Source organism: Scomber scombrus, chromosome 6 (assembly GCF_963691925.1).
Source record: "Scomber scombrus chromosome 6, fScoSco1.1, whole genome shotgun sequence".
Lineage (NCBI taxonomy): Eukaryota > Metazoa > Chordata > Actinopteri > Scombriformes > Scombridae > Scomber > Scomber scombrus.
This window is the reverse complement of record NC_084975.1, coordinates 7,798,294-7,809,172: the sequence shown is the minus strand read 5'-3', so window position 1 is coordinate 7,809,172 and position 10,879 is coordinate 7,798,294. Positions and strand designations below refer to the sequence as shown.

At 37.7% G+C, this 10,879-nt stretch overlaps 1 protein-coding gene across 1 annotated transcript; it reads left to right on the top strand.

Moving 5' to 3' along the window:
- Positions 1-3,275: 3,275 nt before the first annotated feature.
- Positions 3,276-10,879, top strand: snx22 (sorting nexin 22). Its single transcript, XM_062420824.1, has 7 exons — positions 3,276-3,362; positions 7,529-7,612; positions 8,455-8,559; positions 9,269-9,363; positions 9,921-9,953; positions 10,520-10,587; positions 10,770-10,879. Exons 1-7 carry the CDS (start codon positions 3,276-3,278, stop codon positions 10,877-10,879), a joined length of 582 nt encoding a protein of 193 aa, XP_062276808.1.

Here is a 10,879-nt window from a genome sequence, read left to right as displayed (position 1 = left end):
TTTGAGATTTTGAGCCTGACTTAAAGCTGTTGACATGTCATTTTATTCATTTCAATATATTTTCAGGTGAGAAATTAACCATTTAGATTGTGATAAGTGTATCCAAATACGGCCTGTTTGGAAATTTGCTGCAATGTTTTCGGAGGTGTGAGGAGCCGCTGACTGGGTGCGACCGGCCGTCATGAATCATTAATGAAGCTTTCAGAGAGCTGGGAGACTTTATTATTCAGTTTTTACACTTCTGTATATGGAGAAAAACATGAACTATATTAAATGTGAATGAATGAAAGAATGCAAGAGTAATTTTTTGAATAAATATGGGTCAACAACTCTAAAAAATCAGCTGCACTCAAATGTTTAAAAGATAAGTCATACATTTTCTGAGAAAAAGTAAGAAGTATTTAGAGTGTATTTACTGCTTTCAAATGTAAAAATGGGTCAGATTTGACCCTGAACAGTATGTGAGGGTTAATACATCCATGGGTTTGACAAGGAAGAATAATATGTGGAATAAAAATGTTGTTCTAACAGTGTTACAGCAGTTTAATACTAATTCTCAAGTCCTCTTTTAACTGAGGATAATGTTTCTAACTTCACTAAATAACACCAGAGGCTCAGTAATTAAGGAGCATAAAGAATAATGAAAGAAACTTAACTGCCAAGAGATTCACTGATTTGTGTTGTCGTGAAAACTTTCAAAGACAAGACAAATTCTTTATGAAGTCTTTTATGAAGTGTGAAACAACATCATTCTCTAATCTCCTTTATATTCATTTCATAATACCATACAATCTGAGCTCTCCGCCTACTGAAGTCTAGGAATTTCTAAATACACGGTAGTGGCTCGAATGGTGGCGAGATCGGGCGTTAACAAACCTACACCTCTTACATTTTGTCAAGGACACACCTCACCTGAAAAGATGCTCCTCCCCGCCCCACATTCTCCTCTGTAGTGAACTGTATGTCACCACCCCAATATGAAGGGCCGCCCTAAAGACTTTGGATTGGTTCTGCCATTCGGGGCTTATTAAAAACACTGTAATTGTTTCCACCCAGCTTTAGCAACAATTCCTGAGAGATTGTCTTAAGTCTCTATAAGTGAAAAGTTGAGACACTGACCCACGAGTTTTAGTTTTATACTCATTGAATCAACTCAACGATGCATAATGGACAATGTGAAAGATAACACATATATCACATATATATGTCTTTAAAAAGGAACAAAAAGAAAACTCACTTAATTTTTGAATCTGTTTAAAATGTATGTTCTTGGTAGAAACTGATAAGACTTTAGTTGTCAAGGAAACACTATATCACAGTGACAAAACCAAGACTAACTTCCTTTTTGTTAATGTGTATGGCCTGCGTCTGCTGACAGAGTGAATTCAGACACAATGACCGTTCACCAGCAGGACACGGACTCACATGAGTGTCGGCGTTGACGCAGCACTCAGACGACTAAAACACTGTTATATTTTTACCCCGTCGTGATGTGTGACTCGTTAAGGTCAACATACTGCATCCTCACAGGGAGTTGCTTAAGTAAGCGCTTCTGCCAGCTTAAATTATAACACAAGAGAGCAACGACAGGGACGGGAAGATATAAATCTCATGATGATGACAAGTTACGGGCAGAGTATGTGATTGTGGTCGAGACGACAAAGAGGAAAATAATGCGTAAACGTGTGATTCAAACACTGAAAGAGGGAAAATGGTTTAAACTTATCATGCAACATAACCTACTATTCTCTTTAAACTGAGAGTAGTTTGGTTTCAATTTTGAGCAGTTTTGGAGGATGTGAGTAGTTTTGGGTTTACATCCCTTTTAACATCCAGTGGATTGTTTTTTGTTTTACTTTGTGTTTGAAGCACACTGGGAAGTGAACCTGGATTTGAAAGTGTCTGTGCTGTCCGCTGTCCCACCACTAATATCAGTGGCCAGTTTCTAAAGGCTGTTACTCACTGGCCTTGAATACACTTTTTCACTCAGAAAATACAGTTTCTGCCTTTTTTTATTTTATTTTATTTTCATTTTATTGTATTATCAGTGTTTTTCTTTTTTGCTGTCTTGTTTTACGATATATGTTAAAGTAATTAATATCAGATCATAAAATTTATAGGTGCACAGTGTCTTTATTTGTGAAAAAGCATTTGTTGTTTTTTGTCAGCAGTGAGTCGGACAGTCAGCAGCTCGTGATGGACTAGGAATATTTTAGACCTTCCAGGTGTGTGTGTGTGTGTGTGTGTGTGTGTGTGTGTGTGTGTGTGTGTGTGTGTGTGTGTGTGTGTGTGTGTGTGTGTGCTTCTGCTTATCTCTGCTGTCCTGCAGAAACTGTCTTGAAAAAATAACATTTTACTGTAGTTATGTGTGTTAACTTGTGTGCACTTTGTGCTGAAACCAAAGATCCTTTTCTACATTGTGGACAATCAGGTTCTTTCTATTCCTAACAAATTTCTAACAAAAATAAGACTGTTCGATGTGATCTATTGTTGACACTTTTAACACCGCATTTTTCGCAATATGAAATGATACTTAAGTATAAGTTGTACTTATAAAACATTTGTACTTGATTAAAAATGCTGAGACTGGATAATGAGGATGCCTGCTATATGAAGGTGTTCTCTACTTAGACCTTAGTAGTAGTACTTAGAAATACAATTTAAAATATGTATATTATAAAAAGTAAAACAGTTGACTGAATGAATACAGCATGAAAAACACACGTGTCACTTCACATGCAGTTTTTGTTGTTGCTTAAAATGAGGAGCTTTCAGTGGACTTTGTATTTCTTTCTATAATGTTCCACCAGCTTTCAAAACAAAACTGCAAATGAAAATATAACTAAAAGAAAACACAACATCAGCACATGTGGAGTCATGATCCCACAATAAACCTGCAGAGTCAGACTCTGTATCCCAACATGCTCTTTGCCCACTAAACGTCACATTTCACATCTCCAGACAAGATCATGTGAACTAAACTCGTGATTATCATTTTCCTTTCTGCAGCAGCTGTCGACAGTCACTAACTGCTGGACCTTTTCTCTAAAATGTTGGACTGCACCTTTAATGGACCTGGACGCGCCTGCACTCTGGTTTGTCCAATTAGTGTGTAGGTGGAGCACAAACCGCCTGCAGAGACGCAACAAACGGACTCCTACGGGTTTTTTGTTGTTGTTGTTTTCAGTTCCTAGACGCAGAGAAACTCGCATGAGGTGACTTTTCAGTTTCTGCTCAGTTGTAGAAAGTTGCACACTGATCACTGATCGCATCTGATGGTGGTGGAAGAAGATTTCCCGATGATTGAAGTGTCGATACCATCGATGGAGAGGGAAGTGGATGAGTCGGGAAAGTCTAAAAAGGTGAGGACGCGATCTGTCTCATCTTTGAATCCCACTTTTGCAGCAACATTAAGACTTTTTATGCTTCCACAATCACATCTGGTGGTTTGCAGTAATAATAAAACAGAGTATGCAGTACTTATTTGTGTACTGTGGTAGTAAAGTATTAAAGTGAAGGTGAACTGCGACGCCAGGTGAGCCGGGTTACCTGCAGGCGGAGTGAAAGTGAACTCAGCGCGGATTTTCTTTGATTTCTATCCAGAGGTGCGAGATGAAGCCTGATCCTGTTACTCAAGTGAAACTATATATCACAGTGGTGTAATACCGCAATAGAAGTAACAGTCTGACAGTATTTCTTAGTTAAAGTATGCAACACCAGCCAATTAAATACAAATCATCAAGTTAAAGTCCTCATTCAAGCTTCTGCGTTCAAAGGTGCAGAGCAGGGGCGTGCAAAGGATGTTAGAGGGGTGGGAGCCCAAATTCATAAAAGGAAGATTTATAAATAAGTTAAATAGATCATTATTATATGCTTGTAATGACTGCTTTTGCGTACTGTTAAAGGGATATTACAATGCATATATTCAACACAAACCGATGATTGTAGTTGGTTCAAACACTACTACAGTTCACATTTCATATCATAATATTAAGGCTTAGAAGACGTCATGTATTTAAGCCACAATCTCAGAATGCAACACATAAGATATAGATGTGGTGTATGTAGAACCCTTAAACAGGCGCAGTGGAAAATGACATGTGCAGAACAGACTTGGCAGAAATGGAATATAATATTCATGTATGTTTTAATTAGTGTATAATCACCAGAAATAACAATAGTTGAGTTTTCATTACCTTAGAATGAGCCTTTAATGTCTACATAGAGAGCAGGTCCTCTTCCACAAAGCCCATCAACTTCCACCGGCCGCAAATCCTCAGTAGCCCAGAAACCGACAAACCAAACGCTGGTTCTGAAGAGGGACTTTACGTTTTTCTGCAAGTTTTGCTGTCACTATAGTTTATCCTTCATGCTTGGAAGGGAATAGGAGAAATGTTCAGTTTGCTGCAATTTGCAACATTACCACTAGATGCCACTAAATCCTACAGACTGGGTCCTTTAAGTAAACTACTAAAGTATTGACAACAAAATACACTTAAAGTATCAAAATTACTCTGTGTTGTTTCCTTTCGTTGTGTAATCCAGTATATTTTATTTGTTGGAGCCTCAAGTCACAACAACAATGCATCATCTTTAACAGTGCATCTTATCTTATAAAGATTATGAGTTTTGTTTGTAATGTAATCTTAATCTGTCATAAAACATAAAGTACAATAATTCTTTCTGACAGCTACAATGTGGCAGGATGCCTAAATACTACAGTAAAAGTACTGCAAAACTGTATAGATACAGTACTTGAGTAAATGTTCTTTCCACTTGTAAAAGTCAACACTGAAATGCAGGATGTTTGCTTTGAAGATACACGACTTCAGCAATGCTCACACACCTTCAGGTATGTTGTTTGAGCTGCAAACAGGAAAGCTTAAAGTCTAAGCAGCGATGGTATCCAGATTTGTTATGTAAGAAAAAAATATAGAGACACAAGAAGAAATGCCCAAATCCTCTGGTTAAATGTGAATATTTTCTGGCTCATTTTGTCCTCTGTGATTATAAACTGAATGTCTTTGGGTTTGTTGGTCAGGACAAAACATGACAAATCAGGTTTAGGTTACATCTTGGGCTTTAGGACACAGTAGTTGACATTTTTCACCATTTTCTGACATTTTATAGACCCAAACATACAATTGATTAATTGATAGAATAATCAACTCCCTCTGAATTGTGGTGAAGTTTAAAAGTATAAAGTAGAATAAAATGGAAGCACTCAAAGTGGTCATAAGTGCAGTACATTAGTAAAAGTACTTATAGTTACATCCCAACACTGGATTTTTCACATTGTTTCAGGTCTGATTCATTCATTCACTGCTGACTTGTTTAAATTTTAACAGTTAACCCTTTTCTAATAAATGCGGGCTGTGTTTTGCACACACACATAAACACTGAGCAAAGTAGTGCAGCCATCAGATAGTGTCTTTCTATCTAAACAGTAGCAGAGTAAAAGCAAAAGTCTCACAAAGTTAAAGATAATTAATCTAAGGCTATATCTAAGCTATTACTCAAAACAAAACTCTTCTTCAGTATATGTGTCGGACCATTTGATGAACAACTTTTTTGTCTCGTCTGATGTTTTTCTGAGAAATTTTTCTGCACTTGGACATAAATGCTGCATAAAGGCTGTAAAACAGTGGTGACATTATACTGCAGTACAACACCTCTCTCTTAATACACAAACACACAGTAATCAAGATCTGGAACCGCAGGCTCGGGTGTATCCTGCCCGGAGATTTGTTGAAAACGGGAGCATGAGTTTAATAAGTCTGTTTATGTGTTGCGTTAAGTTTTCCACACCAGTTTATTGTCCTGGCTATAAAGTAATTTTCAGTAAGTTCATGGAGCTGTAAAACAGACCAGTGTGAGTCAGACTTCTAGAGAACAATCCCCTCGTTATGAATGTGTAACCAATCACATTCACACCAGTGTGGGGAATTTGTTCCAGTTGAACTCCAATGAAGAGGACATGCTGCAATGTGTTGAGCTGACCTCAGTTAAATGATAGTTAAAGTTTATTGAGTAACAGGAGATGAATGGGGAAAAAAGCCAGAATGAAATATAGATGCCAGCGGGGGCCAACGTGCAACACCCAAAAACACAAGCTAAAACAAAGCAATAAAAACAAGCATAACAGACAAGCCGCTGCGATTGTGCTGCAATGTCTCAAGTCTGTCCGAAAAACAATCGTGAACTTTGACACTTTCTCTTGCTGTAATCATCCGTCCTGTTCATACTGACCATAAGAAGATCCCTTCATAATGCACTTTCAATATATGAGATGGAGGACAAAATCCTCAAGCTTCCTTCTGTGCAGAAAATGTATTTAAACGTTTATGTAAAGATAATGAGGCTTCAGATGCACAAGTTAGTCAAATCAAGTCCGTCTTTTTGTTACTATACTTCCACCGGAGCTGAACAGGAAAAGACAAAGACTGTAACTGTGGCAGATATCAACTTAATTCCACTACCATCGCCAGCTGAAGTCTCATTAACGTCAGATTAAACTTTTGGATAATGTTTTGCTTAAAAAAGCAGTGTAGGTTTTGTCTACTATCACTTAAATCATAAGAACATTTGAAGGGAATCTTTTAATGGTCACTGTGAACAGCAGGAATGATTACAGCGGGTAAATGTTAGAAACTGGCACCTGACTGCTATTTTAAGACATACTTGTGAAATTCTAAAACCCGTCCTTTAAGTCAAGTAAGAAAGGAATACTACTCCACAAGATGATAGACTCATGTTACTCACAAAGCAGCCTCTAGTACAGAGATGAGGATGCATCTCATCTCATATACAGATGATGCACGGTGTTGTGCAACTGTGATAAGCAGATTTATGTCAAATGAAATGTGAAGTTCTGCAACTCCTCCTGGTGGAGAAATAATGTTGTTGTTTTATTGGCATTCAAACTTTTCATGTCAAAACAACAAACGTGGTAAAAGCAGTTGAATATACCTTCTTTCATCATACTTATATCTGAAATATAACTGTCTGTTATCCTGCTTTAAGTTAATCTGTAACATCTTATACTAACGTTTTTTTACAGAAGGGAAATTATTCTATTCTACAAAAGGGGAACTATGATAAGCTTTAACGTGTTCTTTAAATAGAAATCTATATTAGCTGAAGCTTGTTGGTTCAGCACAAAACTGCAGCATCTCTTGTATTTATCGGCTAAACCTGGAATTAAATTGAATTCTGTCTGCAAAAATCTGCAGCTGAAGTCATGGAGGGTTTTAAATCTGTTGGTGTTTACATGGTCAACAAACATTGTTGCACATGTAGACAATACAAAGGGAACTATTTTAAACTTTGTTAATCTCTTAATCCTCTTTATGATTGCTATTAAATATATAACCGAATTAGAGAACCATGTCAGATAAGGAGAAGGAACATGATAATGACAAAAACGCAGTATATATTTGATGTCATTTTTATCATCAACTGTCATCAACATTAAACTCAGTAAATGACACATTGTGAATAACTTCTGTCTTTTCTTTTTCTTTTGCAGCTTTTCAGAGTTGAAGTCTTGTTTAATGGGCGGAAACATTTTGTTCTCAGAAGAAACAGCGAATTTCAGACTCTGCACAGAAAAGTATGTAAATGCAACTCATCCCTGCTATTATTATTACCACAAAATAAATGTCACTGTTTAAACTGTGTATGTGCACATACTGTATCTATCATGCTGTTCAGTGTGGTTTTGTAACATATAACTAGATAGTTAACATGCAGCAGGGGAGCTTCTCTTTGAGCATCTCCAAATTTATTGCATTTTACACAAGATAATAATAATAATAGGAAGATGAACTTTATATATATAGCACCTTTTTATATATAAAATGCAGCATAGGTAAAAAAAAAAAAAAAAAAACAAGAGATGAAAGTTAAATAGATTTAAAAAATGAAACTAAATAAAAACAAGTACACTAAAACTAACACTATCACTAACTCATTTTTTTTATTATTTTTTTAAAAAGTTTGATAGGAGTAAGGTGTGCATAGTTTTGGTGCATAAATCATGAAGGCAGCTTCCCCACTTTAATAAGGATTAATTAAAATTGTGCACAATCTGTTGAGCTATCAGATAATTCAGATTATTCAAACTGGATAAATTCCAACAACCATGATTTGATCTTTTAATAATGACAGTGTTTTAGGAAGATAAGTGTCTCTGGGACTGAGCACCACCAAAAATCCTCCACATGTTGTTACTTTGACAACTGAGAAGTGAAAGCTCATTATAAAACTTCTTCTAAATGGATATTAACTTGAAATATTGTAGCTGTATAACAAGGTAAGAATGTAATTTGTGACTCATTTTCTTCCACCTCACTGGCGCCCTTTCATTTCAGACGCTCTATACGTCGTCTGCTATCGTAGCCGCCTCATTACAGTTGATGTGAAGGTTTGTGTTTTCTGTTTTGATGCTTTCAGCTCAGGAAGATCATCCAGACTCCTGATTTCCCGAGTAAAAGGAACCCGCACCTGAGGACCAAACCTCTGGAGCAGAGGCGGCAGGAGCTGGAAGATTACATCCAGGTAACAAACACATCGATGAGAACGCCCAGTAAAGTGTGAAAAGGTGCTGGATTTGTCAAGACTAAGAGATTTTCACTGATGTGCAGTATGTTTGAAAGATGCTTTGTGTTATGTCTTATATCTAAAATTGTTCATAATGTGGCGAGCAGAGGGCTAAATACAATGCTGTGATGTTCCACGTCTGTATACACTTTCAAGGGTTTTTAGGGCAATAAGCTTAAGTTGATATTACACCCTTACTAGCCTTACAAGTTGCCACACAATGCCACCTTGGGAATTTCACCCAAAGAATTGTTTACCTTTCATATAACCTTTAACAAGACACACACAGGTTTATCTACGCAATAGGCAGGAGATGTGGTTCCAAGTTTTAAGTTCCCTTTCCCCATTCATACAGGAAGGGGGAAAGGGAACCTAATCAGGAGCGGGGGCCTACCGGTGGGGCAGGAGAATGAAATCTAAGTCACCTAGGCACACATGACAGTCGCACACATACACACCCAAAATCCCAGGGGACCACAGCACCCAGGAGGGGGGAATACCACCACGGGCCTGCAGCAACTGAAAAGGGGATAAAACAAATTAGTGGAGTCGCACCAACTAAAAATGAATTAACCAAAAATATAAATCAACAACATATGCTACAATAACATCACGTGAATCAGCTTTAAAACCACTTTAACCAATAATTACTTTGTTGGCTTGCCAGGACATCATCTATCAAGACGACGACGTGCCGCAGGTGCTGCTGGACTTCCTCCACCTTAAACACTTTCACACGGGGAACAAGATCAGCAGCATGGAGTGAGTTCCCCTTCAGTCCAGATTCCTCCTGACTGCACCAGCAGATGTTAGAGATGTTGCTATAATTAGATCCCCTATTTTTGGATTGGGGGCAATGCAGCAACATAATCGAACTGCAGAAACATGTCTCACAGCGGAGGGGAGAAGAAGCACTGGCTCTAACACGTCGTATACATAATGATCAGAGAGTGAGGAAGGAAATGTGCAGATATTTAACATTACACCTGTTTGTATTTCATTTGACATCAACAAAATGTTTTTTTTCAGTGTTGTAGGTTTAAATAGTTTGACAGGTGACACGCGGTAGGAGGCGGGCCTTCAGTCTCCTTTTTACTGAACTGAATACATAAGATAGTAAAACACATTTTATAAAGAGTAGTGTATGTGGGAGAGCAGGATTAAAACATATTGTAACTTTATAAGCAAAAGGAAGCTGCTTCTTTATCATGGAGTGCTGCATTTAATCTTAACTTTAGGACTGTGAACACATACATAAACCTTTCATTTTCACTGTGTGCTTGCAGGAGGTGTTGAGTAGTTTTGTGCTCTTGTTTCAGATCACTTGATGACCTAGACAGTCAAGATTACAGGTGAGATCTTTACTCGTATTTCGAGTTTTTCAGTCATTGTGTGTTTAAGTACTGTGTCTGCTGGCAGGAATGTATAGTAGTCAGGAGTATTGAGCTTTGTGTGACTTTCCTGTTGTCTCTGTAACACCATTAATCCACTTATTACAGTTAAAGCCGAATGACGACTCATTTACAAGTGACTGATTATGAAAGACTTCTCTAACTGACATTTATCGGTGCACTTTCACCTGTAGCTGAACCTCAGTAAAATGTGTCCAGTGCAGTTTTTTTTTGTTTTGAGAAAGGTTTAACTCTTTGCAGTCTTGCAGGTTTCATTCAAACACAGCTGAAGTGTGAAAGAAAAGAGTATAAAATAGAATAAGTGTAATGGAGAGGCTTAAAATGTGTGTGTGCCAGCATAGAGCCTGCTTATCGAGCATGTGGCATAATAAAACTTTAATGTAAATACATGCCACATCCTGCCAGTACAGTCACACTAATGGGGAAATCTGCACAAATAATAACTTAATCAATCACCTTTTTTCCTTTAACTTCATGTAATAATTTTAACCTTAATGTCTCCTCAGTTATAATTTGCCACATCAGCGAGTTGTGGGATTTTTCCATGATCCTTATCTCTCCAACGTCACGTCAGGTAGGAAACAAGGATTTTGTTAAATCTACTCTGAGACATTTTGACCCTTAGAAACAGCCATCCACTGTGTATTTTTAGTGTGTATTTTTATTGCTGGATGTCGTCATTTTTAACTGAGAAGCATTTAAAAGCATGACGGCCTGACCCACAACAGTATAAATCCAGACTGTCCTTTCTCACAGGTCTCCCAGATGTTATTGTGGACGGGGTTCTTCAGGGTTTTTACCCCCGGGACGTCCGAGTCAGCTTCACTGCCCCCACTATCACCGAGCCCACTTCTATAGAGGGCTGA